Source organism: Bipolaris sorokiniana, assembly GCF_000338995.1.
Source record: "Bipolaris sorokiniana ND90Pr unplaced genomic scaffold COCSAscaffold_1, whole genome shotgun sequence".
NCBI classification, from domain to species: Eukaryota; Fungi; Ascomycota; class Dothideomycetes; order Pleosporales; family Pleosporaceae; genus Bipolaris; species Bipolaris sorokiniana.
In genome coordinates, this window is record NW_006911895.1 from 3399126 (window position 1) to 3414324 (window position 15199).

A 15199-nucleotide genomic window follows, 5' to 3' on the forward strand; every position below is an offset into this window, starting at 1 on the left:
TATCTAGAGAAGCAAATGTATTCCCGAGAACCAACAAATGGACGTTCCAAACACCATTTTTTTGTTGCAATGCTGTACAACATGTGCAAAAGACAACCGCTTAGTTGAAAGCACGGGCGTGGCGGCGAGCCTTGGAGGAGGCGGAGCCAGCGGTGGTCTGGAGCCACTGGATGAACTCGTTGATGGTGAAGGTCTTGGGGAGGGCAGAGCCGTTGTTGCCAGTTGAAGGGGTGGAAGGGGTGGTGTTCTCAGCGGGCTTGGAGGGGGTAGCGGGCTGAGCGGCCTCGACAGGAGATGGCTTGGGGGTAGAAGGAGCGGAGCCGTTGGAAGGAGTGGTGGAAGGAGCGCTGCCGGAAGAGGCACCGTCCCAGACCTTGGGACCAGGGACAGTGTACGAGGAGAAGGCGTTGTAGATATCGAACTTGACACCGGGGTCGGTGGCCTTGTAAGCCTTGGTCATGTCGACACCAGAGGCAGGGAGGGAAGCAGATCCGCTGCCAGTGACGGTGATCTGACCGCATCCGTTGTAGAACTGGGCCTTGCCGACGGCGCTAGCCTCATGGAGACCAATGATCTCAGGGCGGATCAAGTACTTGCCAGCCTTCACGTTGGGAAGCTTGATCTCGATCAAACCCTTGTTGTCGTAGAACCTGTCAACACCGAACTTGCCGTCCTTGTAACCATCCTCCCAGACCTTGGTCCAGACGTTGCCGATACCGTTGGTGGAAGCCTCAGCCATGTAGACCATGACGGGACCCTTGTGAGAGGGGGCAATGGGCTCCTCCTTGTCATTGGGGTTGGGGCCCTCGTTGTGGTGCCACTGCATGCCAATAGTGGAGCCAGCAGCGACCTCGACCTGGTCAGCGGTGGCCTTGCCACCATTGCAAATCATGGCAGTGGAGGTGACATCGAGGATGGGGTTGTTGCCGTTGGATGGCTTCTGAACAGCAAAGTTCTGGCCCATGTTCTTTCCGTTGACAACGAAGCTCTGGAAAGTAGCGTGCGAGGCAGCGAGGTTGGCAATAGCCAGGATGACAGCGGACTTGGCAAACATGGTGATGGTTGGTATGTGGAAGTTGGTTGGTTTGAAAAGATCGAGAAGATGTTCAAAAGATAGAATGTCAAAGAACGAAAGGCAGACGAACGAATCGAAAGATGATGGATGCGAAAGAGTGTATGAAAGTGAGTGTCAGCTTCAAGCTTGATGCCCTTCAACTGGGAGATACCATGGGCACTTCTTATACTCGGGGCACCAACATGGCGCATTCAAAAGCTTTGCGGGATTAGAGCTACTAACTGACAGAGTAAACGCCATGAAACTACAGAACCCGGGTCTGTGGATAGGTGCCAAGCATCTGTCAATCTATCCCGCGTCGCACTAGAGCTACAAGTGGAAGAGCAGCCTCGCTTAGTTGCCGCAGAACGTGGAAAAAAGTATTGTTTGATCCCAGGCCCCATAATAATGGGTGATGGGTCATTTCGCTTTGAATCGTACGTCTGGGAGCCGCCTGCATGAAAAGCTGAGTGTAGTATGGCGGGAAGCATTGGATAGCGCATGAACCCACATCAACCGTTCAATGCTAAGGCATCATGCCTCGGCGTTTGGCGAAACAATGGAACCGCTGAAAAAAAAACGGTTTCAGTTCATGCTTCTCCGCACAACTGGCAGATGTTCTTGGAGTTGGTATGTTTACCTGACTATGTGAACCATTGCCCTTGACAGGCAGACATTCAGGCAGACATTGTGCCAGCGGTGTCCCCTTGAATCAGGCAGACATTGTGCTTGCTTCTCCTGCCGGGTTCCACTCGCGGGTTTACGCGAAATAGCGCTCATTTCGAGACCCTACGCCTTTTCTTCTAGAATCCGCCCTGCGAATGTGCCTACGGCATACAGTGGGGGGCGACTCATCCTGTGTCCACTCCCAGCGCTCTGACATGAAACGGCATTCAAGCGGGGCTGATTACAGGCTGGTGCCTGCCAAGACTCGGGCGATGTTTCAAGCCACCCGAGGCCAGGCTCGTCAGTAAGTAGTCCAAATCCGGTCAGTCATGTCCGATCTGTGACGTTGTGATTGTTTCGGGTTGACAGACTTTACAGCCACCGGCTATGTGGTTGTGAAAGGGAGCCGCAATTATGCTGCCTGTCGCCTGACCTGGTAAATGGAGCTCTCAACGCTTGACGCCTGAGATAACGAGGCGCTTACGTCTTGTAGTATTCGATTGGTGTATATCGCTCTTGGGCTTTGCGGCCGTTGGTGGAAGGAACAGTAACGCATTGACGCACAGGTCAGTAAAGTGTCCGCCAACGGCCACGCCGCCGCCATAGCTGCTCGCCTTTCGCCGCCGAACATCCAACTTCTGTTCCAACGTGGGGTCCTTCAGCTTTTAAATACTTGCGAGGTTCCTAGAAACCTGCTCAATCCCTCTCACCGAATCTCTCTCGCTGCGACCGGGTGACTGGGCTGGACCAATGAGGTGACCTTGGATGCGCTTGTACGAAACAGACATACATGCTGATATTCCACGTTTTTGTATACATACACTATTGTTTCCCCAAACAAGTCACCACGAGCCTCTGTGGTGTTTCTGCCGTCAGGAGACGCAGTTTGAGCACTTTGGTTGCACACCATGTGCTTGGCTCAAACTAGAACAGAATACATGAGGGCAACAAAGGTAATCGAGATCGACAATTGGCTGCTCAATCTTGACGCTGCACCTTTTTGACTTGTCGCTGTTGCCTGCCCATCAAAGGTCCTTGCGCTTGTGCTCAATCCAGAAGTGCTGGTGATGTGCTGGCTTTGAGTCGTGGTAGCCGGAAACAATGCCGTTGTGGTACTGCGACCTGAACTACCATATATCAATTCTGTCGCACTAATGGCCAGGCTTATCGTGGTCCCATCAACTGTAATGGCTCCCCCAGGGGTCAAGGTTTCGCCTCCTACTACGAATACTGTACCGCCACCAGACGCTGCAGTATATGTTTCTGCACCGATAGTAAGCAGAGGCGGATTTGTGATTACAGGTTGGACTTGGGGTAAGATGGAGCTTGTCTGTCCATTGACAACCAGCGCTGTAGCTCCAGAGGCCAGTGAAATGGTTGTTCCAGATGTGACTATTGACCCGCCAGCACTAAGCAGTATTGATCCAATCAGATACGCAGTCGCGGTGCCAGGCAATGGCCTGAACGTCACATCTCCTATTGTCAGGGGCGGCGCACTGACATGTGAAGGAGCGGCGTCAACCAGTGTCGATGTCACGTCGTTTATCACAACGAAAGAGGCTGATGATGCTAGCGATAACGTAGTGCCAGAGACTGTTATCGCTGGACCTCCAGGAATAAGAGTCTTGTCAGCGACTACAAACACTGGCTCTGAAGGCTTCTGGAGGGCACTGAATATCTCGTTACCGATGGTGATGGCGGGTGGTGACAAGGCTGCCCCAGTCTGCGCTTGCATGGTCGAGGACGCCCCATTGACAACCAATACACTTCCAGAAGGGTCCAAAGAAAGTGTAGTCCCAGGGAAAGTCACAGCTGCTCCGCCAGGAAGTAATGTCTGTTCAGATACAACAAATGTAGGGGCTGTGTCAGGCTTAACTTGAGTAGGTTGTGCTACTATTGTCGAGCCACCAACTATGAGCTGAGGCACTCTGGTTGTGATTGGTAACGGCGCAGAGTCCGTAGGCAAAATTTGGGTAGAGCCACCAATGACAACGAAGGAAGCCGAGGGTGCAAGACTAACGATTGTACCATCGACAGTTGCGACACCACCTGGGGTCAAAGTTTGACCTGGGGCAATGAAGAATTGGGTAGCGGCGTTTGGTATTAGTGTAGATGGTCCAATTGTTAACACTGGCGGTGCAGGCGACGGAAAGATTTGAGGTAGTTGACTTGTCTTGTCGCCCACAAAAATAGCGGTAGGCGAAGGTGCTAGAGAAACAGGTGTCCCACCTCCGACGTTAATGGCAGGGCCTCCTGGCTGTAGTGTTTGTGAACCGACTACAACTTCGGAGGAAGGGCCGATTATGATGGGATTTGTTCCAATCGAGCCCACAGTAACTGATGCGGGCCCACGTACTTGTGCTGCGGAAGCTAAATCATGAAGATTACTGGCCGTCAAACTATCATCCGTGGGTTTGGGACTAGTGCCCGGAATATCCCAGTCAGCGACTGTGAGTGGAACAACCCCTGGACTTGTGCCATGGCCGTTCATGAGAACAGGTGGCTCGTCGAATCCAATGACTGATGACTCCAAGTGACTGAAGAGAGGGCCCTGGTTCGGCCTATTTAAGTAGTATAGGTTGACAACAATAAGAACAGTTACGGCAGCCTGGAGCTGTCCAGCGTGGCATCCTGAGTATGGTGTTTGATCCAGGAAACCTTCCGGTAGAGGACCGTTGGCAGTATCCTTTTCCTCAAGGTTTTCGAGCCTGTAAGGATAGGCTTGCGCAAGCGGAAGCTGTACTGTTTTTGTTTCATTGCCAGTCTCAACCTCATAGGCCGTGAAGTAGACGAAAGGCGTTGCAGATGTCTCAGACCGAGTGACATTTGGTGCAAGCGTTACAACGGCCGTGGCCGATGTAAAGAGGTCTGGATGGTACAAGTCATATGATGGAACATCTTCGAGAGGGATGACACCTCCTGGTGGAAACGGCGCATATCCTTCTGATCGGTAGATGACGGATGTTGCAGCAGCACTGGGTCTTACTGTATATTCCTCGCACATTGTCAAGGTAAAGTCAAAGGTGGAAATATATGACTCTGTGGAAGTACATGCAAAATCCGACGACAGTGCACTGGTTACGTCAAAGGTGGCGGTCGGAGGCACGAGTGTCAATGACCGAGAATTTGAAAAATTCATTACTGAAGTTTCCATTGTTCCAACTGGATAGCTGTAGGTCGGCATGAACCAGTAGTCGAGGCTTGCACCGTATATATTGATTGTACATGCTGCGCTTGAATTGCCAGTAGAGGGTCTTGCCGTGCCATTGTGAAATACGGGGAATGGATGTGAAGTCGCAGCTAGTACATGACTAGGAGACGATAATGCGATATTTGAAGGGACAGATAGAATCTGTGAATCCGAAGTGACCATGTCGGTCGGTCGCAAGACGTCATGATTTGTAGGTATTCCTGTAGCGGGGCCATCGGCGCTGTGCAGCCCAGTTTCCTTTGGAGTGATTAGAGAGGTGCCTACGGGCGGTGTTTGAGTAGGCAGCGATAGGGCAGGTATAGAGGTTGTGTTGAGGTATGGGGCTTGATGGCTTCGTTAGCATGCAGCAATGTTGAACCCCAAGGCACAAAGATATTGTTATTACCGCGACGATTGAATACAGCTCCTGCAGTAAAGGAAGCCAAGTAGAACGTGACAAGCGAGAGATATGAAGACATGTCGGTGAAAAAGTGGTGGCCATGCAAGCAGGCACTCTATGGGCAGCGAACGTAGTGACGTTTAAGTCGTCCCGGAAAAATGGTAGACATTCGAGGGTGCAGGAACAATCTGGGTGAGCGGGTGCAGGGCATTTTGGGCCTATCGGCTGGCGCATTCAAGCGACGGTTCCGAGGAGAGACGTGCAGAAGGGAGCTAGACAGAGCGAAGTCCGATATTGGCTTTTCAATTCTTTTGCCGTCCAGATTCACAACGAGCCACAACACGCAGCCGGCGACCAATCAACGATAGACGCTTGCTGGCATGGCATGGCGTGTCCGGCCGGGTTGACGTTTGAGTACGGCTGGCGTGCAGAATCAGGCGTCCAGCCATTTGGTGGATCAGCGTGAACGGTTGCTTGAATGTGTGGATACGAGTCAGAGAGGTGTGGCTCAACTTGGGGCTTGCACTATGGCACAGAGATGGTTTGATGGGTGTCGCAGGTGGCACGACGTTGGATGGATTGGATTGATGGTGATGGTGTTGGTGTTGGAGATGGTCGTCGACTTGTCTTGAGGCGGCGGCGGGGATGAGGTGGCAGGGGTGGAGAGAGCAAGGCAGGTGCAGAGCTGAAAGCACACTCTAGACAGTCGCAAGACAGGACATGGTTCTTGAATGCCTGCCATCTTGGGGGGAGCATGCCGATCCCATGGCGGTTTGGGCGCAAGCGCATCGGACTGCAACTCGGAAAAAGGATCGAGTGGGTGCGTGCGGCGATCAAGGGATCCAGAATGCGCCGCCCGCGGCCTGCAACGTCGGCGCAGCCCTCTGCAGTGTCAAGGCGGCATGTCTAGAGTACACCTAGGTGGAGGCGTACGTGGGCGTATGTGTGGGTATAGTAGTACACATGGACGTGTACTCAAGTGATGTGTAGAGTATAGTAGGCCCGCCGCCGCCACTACCACCACCCCAGATTGCGTGCAGTAGGATGAGGGGGGGGATACGGGGCGTTGGATGCCTCCCGGCTGGCCCTTGTTCCGCCCACGGCACTCATCTACCCTTCATCTACGACGCTGCACACAAATGCCGGCTGTAGCCTGTCTGTCCCAGCCAATGCCGTCGTCGCCGTCGTCGTCGCATTGCAAGCTGCGAGGAATGGGGTGCAAGGCCGCTGTTGCCCAGCCATGCATGGCGGCGGCAAAGGGGCAAAGCGGACTAGAGCGTGCTTCGAAGCCTTGGTATCTCGGCTCAGATTCCCCAGGGTCCCGCCAATCTGCATCAACAGTACTCCGTACACGCTCTTTTGCCCGGCTGTTTCTCCGTTGCCTATACTTCTTCTTCTTCTTCTTCTTCCTCCCACATTCCTTCGTGGCGCCACTGGGCACAAGCAATGTCGCTCAGTGATGCTGTGCCCTGCAAATCATCGTGGTTGAGTGGCCTTCGTTGCCCCCTTGGAAAAACCGCCTAGTAGTACGTACGCTTCTTAGACACGGATCATGATTGCTTCGCCGAGCCGTTGCGGCTTCATCTCGACAATATGCCTTTTCCTCGCCGCCACGCTACTGCTGCCCTGTCTCGCCGCCGGCTATGAACAGCAGAACATCACCGAAACCCCCAACTACAAACTACTCCCTGGTGTCGCGTCGGTCCCAGCGCCCCTCTCTGTCGCGCCCGCCCAGGACTGGATGGGAATTGACGGCGCATGGAACACGTTTTTCCTGCGCATAGGCGACCCTGGCCAGTCTGTGCGAGTCCTGGTTTCCACCGCCAGCCAGCAGACCTGGGCCATCAATGCCCTTGCCTGCATCGTCAACGTTACCGATCCTACCACGGGCAACATTACCAAATTCAATGTCATGAATTCAGACTGCCAGGAAAGCCGTGGCGCCTTGTACAACACCACTGTTTCCAAGACCTGGCAAAAGAAAGGATACTACCAACTATGGATTGAAAAAAACCTGGGCCTCACAGGCAACGGCCTGTATGGCTTTGACTCGGTCGGATTGGGAATGAGGGGCGACGCAGGCCCACCCGTCGCCAATACAACAATCGGCACCTTGGTCACATCAAACTTCTGGCTCGGCCACATTGGCGTGCATGCGAAACCCACAAACTTTTCTTCATTTGACGATCCTGTTCCCAGTTATATCATGGATCTCTTCAACCAAAAAAGTATCCCAAGTTTGTCATTTGGGTACACAGCTGGCGCCCAGTACCGTAAGCCCACCCCCGCTCGCAAGTCGACCATCACTGACACGTACCTGCAGGTGATCAAACCATTCTTGGAAGCCTTACGCTTGGCGGCTACGATGCTTCTCGCCTTATCCCTAATGACCTCACCTTCATCTTTGCGCCAGACAACGAGCGTGAGCTGGTCGTGGGTCTGGTTGGCTTGAGTGCCAGTACTGCAAACCAGAAAGACATTGATCTCTTGAAGGGCGGCGTTGTCACGCTGTTCATTGATTCGACTGTCGCAGAGCTCTACCTTCCCATTTGGATTTGCGAAGCCTTTGAAGATGCGTTTGGATTACGCTATGACGAGGCCACAGATCTCTACCTCGTGGACGATGCTCTTCACCAAACCCTCTTATCGCAAAACCCTAGCGTGACCTTCACCCTCGGACAACAGTTTAGCAGCAGTGCGACTGTGCAAATTACCCTGCCTTATGCTGCCTTTGACCTAGAGGCATCCGCACCCTATAGGGGACTGCAAGAAAAGACAAGATACTTTCCCATTCGACGAACCAATGGGTCGGACAACTGGGTACTAGGGAGGACCTTTTTGCAAGAGGCGTATTTGACAGTGGACTGGGAGCGCCAGAATTTCACGGTATCCGCTGTCGACTGGACGTTTGGAAAGGCGCCACAGTTACTCCCAATTGTCTCACCTGCCTACTCGGTTGCTCGCCCAAAGGCGTCTCCAAACAAGCCCCTGTCCTCAACCGCAGTCATTGGCCTTGCAGTGGGAGGAGGTTTTTTCTTTGCCTTGGTCATGTGCGCCGTGGGGTTGTGGTTTTGGCGTCGACGCAATCAACGAAGACTGAAGGCGATTGAGGCGAAATATCAAGCCCAAGTTGCAGAAGCTGCCAAGAATGTGGAAGAACCTTCGGCTTTGGCAACACGCAGCAGCACAGAGGGAAGGACAGTTGTTTCCATGGCTGAGTTATCCAGTGATGCTCCTGATAATCATCATCAAGCTGGTTCGAACACGCAAGAGAAGGGACTGATGATGGTCAGTGAAGCTGACGGTGCTGAAAGACAAATCTACGAGATGCCTGGCGACATGCCGGTCCGCCAGGAAGCCGACGGGCGCCAGCTATCAGAGAAAGAGTCCATGGTGATACGCGAAAAGATATATAACGGAGTGGATCCGAGTGGAACACCAGATGTGGCGCAGGAACCTCGACAGAGACTTGCACCCATCTCTCCTTCCGAGGTTTCCATGGTGAGCAGCCAGCTCCCACCCGGGAACGTGTCGCCCACCACCCCGCGAACGCCACGCGACGGTGCTCTCTTGGAGACTCCGAACCCATTTCTGCATCCGCCGCCATACCGCCCACGCGACGGCAGGCGCACGGAGACTGATGAGGCACTCATCTCGCCGTTGGAAGATTCAACGGACACGTCCCGGCGGCGGTTTTCTTATGAATCATGAGCTGCAAAAGCTGAGCAATTAGCGACAAAAAACACATACACATATATATCACGACAGGAGTTTTGTTTGTTTGGCACACTTGGCTGTGCGTTTCTCCAATTAGTGGTACGCGATGCGGATACTACCAGAGAAACGGCGTTAGGGGTTATGGGGCATACTTGATACCTGCGTGATTCGGGCATGAGAATGCGGAACACGCACATGGATGGAGGGAGGACATTTGGATGTGGTGGGCAAGGCCAGACTGTGCCGGTGAATTTGGTGCTGTATTTACATATACCCTTTGTTGTCTTTTTTTTCTTGATACAGTAATGCCATACGATGGGCGAGGCCCATGCGCTTACGGACCAAAGCCGCCCATGTCACTCCCGCACCTCGGCCCATGAAGCAGGGGAGGGCCCAAGTGGGTTTATGTGCAGCCACAGCAAGACGGCAACGGGAGCTGGATGTAGCGAGCGGCCCACTGTGTTGATTACACAAAGTCTTACTGTAGGGCAGTGCGGATGCAGCGGTCTGAGCAGCATGACCATGTGCTGCGCCTTGCCTGTTGCAGGCAGGCTGAACCCCTCGTCAGCGCTGCGACTGGAGACCAACCCCACCACGCCGTTACGGAGAAGGCGAAGGGGGGCACAGCACGACCGCTTTTCTGCCTTGCCGCATCCTCAATCGCCTTCCGCATACTTCAACTTTCCCGGTGAAGAGCCTGCGCCCTCTTTCAGCGTCCCACCGCCTGCACACTCGCCACAGCCGCCGCCCCGCTTTGTTCGCAGCAGCAGCACTCCTGTCATCACATTGGCCGCGCGCCTAGCCTTGGGCCATATCTTCTGCCTGCCGCCTGCCATTCTGCCTACCTTGTGTTCCAACTTCTGCAACCACCTCGAGCGCGCCATCTCCTTTACTCTCCCCTAGACTCACCCCCTACCGCCATCATGGGCGACCTTGCCAACCGCAAAGTGTTCAAGGTACGCACATGTCTCTACCATGCCGCTCCTCGGGATGCGTGCTCACGGCTTCTAGGTCTTCAACCAGGAGTTCATTGTCGACGAGCGCTACAATGTAACAAAAGAACTTGGACAGGGTGCCTACGGCATCGTATGGTGCGACGACAGCGATGCCGCCCTGCTCGCTCCATGCTGATTGTGTCCTGCAGTGCGGCCACCAACAACCAGACGGGCGAGGGCGTAGCCATCAAGAAGGTCACCAACGTCTTCAGCAAGAAGATCCTTGCCAAGCGTGCCCTGCGCGAGATCAAGCTGCTCCAACACTTCAGAGGTACGGCGACTGCACCCACCCCAGCTGACAATGCTAACGTCTTGCAGGACATCGCAACGTAAGACAACCCCACTTCAACACACGCGCCTCTCCCCATATCCTCTCGATACGATACTAAGCCTTGTCGCACAGATAACATGTCTCTACGATATGGACATTCCTCGCCCTGATAACTTCAACGAGTGCTACCTCTACGAGGGTACGGCCTACTCTTACTTATCCCCTTCGTAAGACGGTGCTGATATTGGTACAGAGCTCATGGAATGCGACCTAGCAGCCATCATCCGATCCGGCCAGCCCCTGACTGATGCTCACTTCCAATCCTTCATCTACCAAATCCTATGCGGTCTCAAGTACATCCACTCGGCAAATGTTCTGCACCGCGACCTTAAGCCCGGTAATCTCCTTGTCAATGCCGACTGTGAACTCAAGATTTGCGATTTTGGACTGGCAAGAGGATTCTCCATGGACCCTGAAGAGAACGCAGGCTACATGACCGAGTATGTCGCTACCCGATGGTACAGAGCCCCTGAAATCATGTTGAGCTTCCAGAGCTACACAAAAGCCAGTAAGTCTTTGCATGCACGCCCCACATAACTACCCCACACTTTGAAAGTAAGCTAATCCTGGCTAGTTGATGTGTGGTCTGTAGGGTGCATTCTCGCTGAGCTACTTGGAGGTAAGCCCTTCTTCAAGGGTCGAGACTACGTCGACCAGCTCAACCAGATTCTGCACTACCTCGGAACACCAAACGAAGAAACTCTGTCGCGAATAGGTTCTCCTCGTGCACAGGACTATGTCCGGAATCTGCCATACATGCAGAAGATGTCATTCCAGTCTCTCTTCAAAAACGCAAACCCCGATGCGCTTGACCTGCTAGACCGCATGCTTGCCTTCGACCCATCTAGTCGTATTTCAGTTGAGGAGGCCCTGGAGCACAGGTACCTGCAAATCTGGCATGATGCATCTGACGAACCTTCCTGCCCAACGACTTTTGATTTCCAGTTTGAAGTCGTCGAAGAGATTCCAGAGATGAAGAAGATGATCTTGGATGAGGTCAGCCGTTTCCGCCAGATGGTTCGCGTACAGCCCGGTGCAGGCGCCGGTACAGCCCAGGCCCCTCAGGTCCCGATACCCAATAACTACGATCGTACAGGATATGAGGAGCCAAGGCCACAGGAGGCATTTAACCAGGGTGGGTGGAATGGCAGTGACCTCGAGCGCGATCTTCAGGGACTGGACGGCCGAATGCGATAGGTAAAGTCGGATAAAGTATCATTGGGTGCAAAGGATTTTCTCAGTGGCTCAAGCGTGTAAATGTGGGAACAGTTTGGGTACATCCGGCCCTTGTGTAATTTCTTGTGATATGCAATCTTTCATTCCTTCACACATGAGTTCCAAATACACTGTAATACTCAAGGCGACTTTTCTGTCGGCTCATAATGAGTTCTTACCAGTATCCCAACACCCAGATCTCTTTAGTATCACGGTAATCCTATACAAAGGCACGGATGAGTGTTGTGCTGTAAATAATTGCCTATGAATGACTGATTTAGATACTCAGTGGCTGTTGATGCTGAGCCAGACGTGAAATCAGTTCGCGCGTCAGATATGGTCCGTGCATACACCAGGGTCCTCTAGCGCGGTAACTTTTTCGGTTCTGAGAACTTTGGCCTTGCGCTCCAAGTCGAACTTTTTTTCGTGTCCTTCTACCACATTTCGGACCACGCACGAATTGACGATTTCTACAATGTCGCCCGCCGCGGTCGAGTCGAGCAACAAGAGGAAGCGATCTCACAAGAGCAAGAAGAGCGCAGAAGCAGTAGCGGCACCAGCGCATAATGGCGTAGAGAAGGCGCGCAAGAAGGCACGCAAGGCCAAGGAAGTCGAAGCTGCTGTGGAAGAACCAGCTGCTGCAGATGCTTCCGCACAGGGAGATAGCGATGAAGAGGACGTCGAAAACCAATCTGAATCCAACAAGGACACTGCGGAGGCGACTGCTTCAAAAGAGGCCGAGAACGGTGATGAGGCCGACGATAATGACGACAGCCAGCTTGCGGATTTGCCCTCTGGCACTGGCAGCAACGCTCTCGATCTGCCCTCCGGTACCACAATGCCGACGCCAAACCCGGTGCGTTTCGAAGAACTAAATCTCTCTGAGCGTACAATGAGCGCAATCAAGGAAATGGGCTTCGAGAAGATGACGGAGATCCAACAAAAAACAATCCCACCACTACTGTCGGGCAGGGATGTGCTCGGTGCTGCCAAGACGGGCAGTGGAAAGACGCTTGCCTTTCTCATTCCAGCCATTGAGATGCTTTCGCAGTTGCGATTTAAGCCTCGCAATGGTACTGGTGTGATTGTAGTGAGCCCAACGCGAGAACTGGCACTTCAGATCTTTGGCGTAGCACGCGAGCTCATGTCGAACCACAGCCAGACCTTTGGTATTCTGATTGGCGGTGCGAACAGGAGCGCCGAGGCGGAAAAGCTACGGAAGGGATTGAACCTTATTATCGCTACACCCGGAAGACTCCTGGACCACCTCCACAATACCCAGGGTTTTGTCTTCAAGAACTTGCGTTCGTTGATCATCGATGAAGCAGATCGTATTCTGGAAGTTGGATTCGAGGACGAAATGGTAGGATTTTGCGCAAATCATGGTAGATGTAACATGTGCTAATTTGTTGACAGAGATCCATCATCAAGATTTTGCCAACCGAGCGTCAGACCATGCTGTTCTCTGCTACGCAAACGACAAAGGTCGAGGACCTTGCACGGATATCGCTCAAACCAGGTCCTTTATACATCAATGTCGACTACAGAGCGGAGCACAGTACAGTGCAAGGGTTGGAGCAAGGCTATGTCTTGTGTGATTCAGACACGAGGTTTAGGTTGCTGTTCAGCTTCCTGAAGAAACGGTATGTAGCCATGACAATTTGTGTTTTTGCAAACTTTGCTAACTTGGCGTAGTACGTAATATTCTTGTGGAGAAGAAATTCTGCAATCATCTAGGCATGTACTAACGCATGTGTGCAGATCAAAAGAAGAAAGTCATTGTGTTCCTGTCGTCGTGTGCGTCGGTCGATTTCTATAGCGAACTTCTGAACTACATCGACTTACCAGTGCTTGGTTTACACGGCAAGCTCAAGCAGCAAGCACGCACCAACCGCTTTTTTGAGTTTGTGAATGCCCAGAGTGGTACGCTCATTTGTACCGATGTGGCAGCACGAGGTCTCGACATTCCCGAAGTCGATTGGGTGATTCAATTTGATGTAGGTATATTTTGACCGAGAAGGCTTGCGCAAGCTAACATTTTAAGCCTCCGGATGATCCTCGGGACTACATTCACCGAGTTGGACGAACCGCAAGAGGTGCCAATGGCAAAGGCCGGAGCTTGATGTTCTTGCTGCCGTCAGAGGTCGGCTTCTTGAAGTTGCTCAAGGAAAACCGTGTGCCGCTAGTTGAGGTAAGCAGTTGATGAAGCGAATGAAACGAGGCGAATATTGACTTGTGACGCTAGTTTGAACTCCCAAGCAACAAGATTCTCAATATCCAAAGCCAACTCGAGGCATTGATGTAAGTGCTTGCACGGGCTTTGTTACCGCAGTGCAGAAGGAACTAATCATTGCATAGATCCAAGAACTACTACCTCAACAAAAGCGCCAAAGACGGTTATCGATCCTACCTGCAATCCTATGCCAGCCACAGCTTACGTTCAGTGTTTGATGTACACAAGTTAGATCTTGTCAAAGTGTAAGGCAATCCACAAAGATTTTACTGGTTAGGCACTGACAGCATGATGCAGGGCCAAGAGTTTTGGGTTCTCGACACCGCCACGCATCGACATCAGCCTTGGAGCGAGTTTGAGCCGCGACAAGAAAGTCGAAGGACGAAGAGCATATGGCAGCCAGCCGCAACAGGCACGAAGACCGATGAAACAAGGAAAGAGGTTTTGAGGGGACGAGAAGAGAGGGAGCATTGATGGGAGTTTGGCGTACCAAAATATTATGCTGCGTGGGCACTGCTTGAGGGGTCATAGCTGTACTTTGACTATTCAATGACAACAATGCGAAGGGTTCTGAGAAACGCTTGAGGTTTGTGTTCCTGGCGGTCATGTTGGCGCAGAGCATGTGATAGGTGGACATGCACTTGTAAGTATGCAGGTATACTAAGTACTGTATGAAACATGAGCTGCAGGAGGGTGCATGGTGCAGTAGCAGCAGCAGCTGGGCACGGACTAAGCGATGACATGAATAATGAGCTAGCGGGTTTGGTTGGGCAAAGGACAAATTTTCTCACGCTCGCAAACTGCCAGTTCATCGTAGCTTGTATGCACGAAGACGACATTGTTCTCCTGGATAGAGCACTTCTCCAATATGACTTGCTGAGAGGAGGGGAGCCCCCCCAGACAGCCCTACGCAGATGCCCAAGATGTGCAGATGGGACTGGGCCGGTATGGGTGATGCGCTGGCAAGTTGGGCAAGGGTGCGTTTCCAGGGGTGTGGAGCCAATCAGGGTGGGTAAGTTGAGAGGACTGAGCAGACGGATGCGGCCGTCCGTGGACGGGTTCGGCATAATCACCCCTGGTAACCAGCCGGGTATAGCCAATTCACCTACCGTGTAGGCTAATGGCCCTAGCATCTAGACGGCCAAAACATGACGATATGGAGACATTCTGGCGGTGAGCGAGGCAGAGACAGCGGCCAGAGGGACAAGGGAAAAGGGCAATGGACAGGAGCAGACGCCGAGGCCAGCAAAAGTGCAAGCAAAGCAACAAGTGAGCGTGTTTCGGAGCAGAGCGAGGGAACAAGAATAGAAGCGAATTAGCGGCGTAGATTTGCTTTTGGAGGGTACCGACCAGCCATCTTTTACACGGCAATGTGCCGTCGTGAGGCTGGTATTCGTC

At 52.8% G+C, this 15199-nt stretch overlaps 4 protein-coding genes across 4 annotated transcripts; 2 read left to right on the forward strand and 2 right to left on the reverse strand.

Moving 5' to 3' along the window:
* Nucleotides 1-27: 27 nt before the first annotated feature.
* Nucleotides 28-1304, reverse strand: COCSADRAFT_217864 (glycoside hydrolase family 61 protein). The gene has a single exon (XM_007697101.1). The coding sequence runs from the start codon at nucleotides 1052-1054 to the stop codon at nucleotides 101-103; it is 954 nt and encodes a 317-aa protein (XP_007695291.1). The 5' UTR covers nucleotides 1055-1304; the 3' UTR covers nucleotides 28-100.
* Nucleotides 1305-2495: 1191 nt separating this feature from the next.
* On the reverse strand, nucleotides 2496-5500 carry COCSADRAFT_217861 (uncharacterized protein). The gene is made up of 2 exons (XM_007697102.1): nucleotides 5317-5500; nucleotides 2496-5254 (listed from the first exon to the last, which is right to left on the reverse strand). The coding sequence occupies exons 1-2, from the start codon at nucleotides 5387-5389 to the stop codon at nucleotides 2640-2642; spliced, it is 2688 nt and encodes an 895-aa protein (XP_007695292.1). The 5' UTR covers nucleotides 5390-5500; the 3' UTR covers nucleotides 2496-2639.
* A 1226-nt stretch (nucleotides 5501-6726) lies between these two features.
* On the forward strand, nucleotides 6727-9414 carry COCSADRAFT_177772 (uncharacterized protein). Its single transcript, XM_007697103.1, has 2 exons — nucleotides 6727-7583; nucleotides 7634-9414. The coding sequence occupies exons 1-2, from the start codon at nucleotides 6863-6865 to the stop codon at nucleotides 9019-9021; spliced, it is 2109 nt and encodes a 702-aa protein (XP_007695293.1). The 5' UTR covers nucleotides 6727-6862; the 3' UTR covers nucleotides 9022-9414.
* A 536-nt stretch (nucleotides 9415-9950) lies between these two features.
* MPS1 (MAPK protein MPS1) lies at nucleotides 9951-14594 on the forward strand (the record flags this gene model as incomplete). The annotated part of the gene is made up of 14 exons (XM_007697104.1): nucleotides 9951-9983; nucleotides 10039-10118; nucleotides 10172-10351; nucleotides 10413-10492; nucleotides 10547-10861; nucleotides 10928-11503; nucleotides 11623-11627; nucleotides 11981-12931; nucleotides 12985-13210; nucleotides 13330-13565; nucleotides 13613-13759; nucleotides 13814-13869; nucleotides 13927-14046; nucleotides 14099-14594. The coding sequence occupies 14 exons, from the start codon at nucleotides 9951-9953 to the stop codon at nucleotides 14247-14249; spliced, it is 3156 nt and encodes a 1051-aa protein (XP_007695294.1). The 3' UTR covers nucleotides 14250-14594.
* Nucleotides 14595-15199: the final 605 nt, after the last annotated feature.

Excerpts from the sequence above, each read along its gene's own strand:
- COCSADRAFT_177772 (XM_007697103.1), top strand. The coding sequence starts at position 6,863 with ATGATTGCTTCGCCGAGCCGTTGCGGCTTCATCTCGACAATATGCCTT. Across the intron at positions 7,584-7,633 it reads CACAGCTGGCGCCCAGTACC|GTGATCAAACCATTCTTGGA; the intron begins GTAAGCCCACCC and ends ACGTACCTGCAG.
- COCSADRAFT_217861 (XM_007697102.1), bottom strand. The coding sequence starts at position 5,389 with ATGTCTTCATATCTCTCGCTTGTCACGTTCTACTTGGCTTCCTTTACT. Across the intron at positions 5,255-5,316 it reads AGCTGTATTCAATCGTCGCG|CCCCATACCTCAACACAACC; the intron begins GTAATAACAATA and ends GAAGCCATCAAG.
- COCSADRAFT_217864 (XM_007697101.1), bottom strand. The coding sequence starts at position 1,054 with ATGTTTGCCAAGTCCGCTGTCATCCTGGCTATTGCCAACCTCGCTGCC.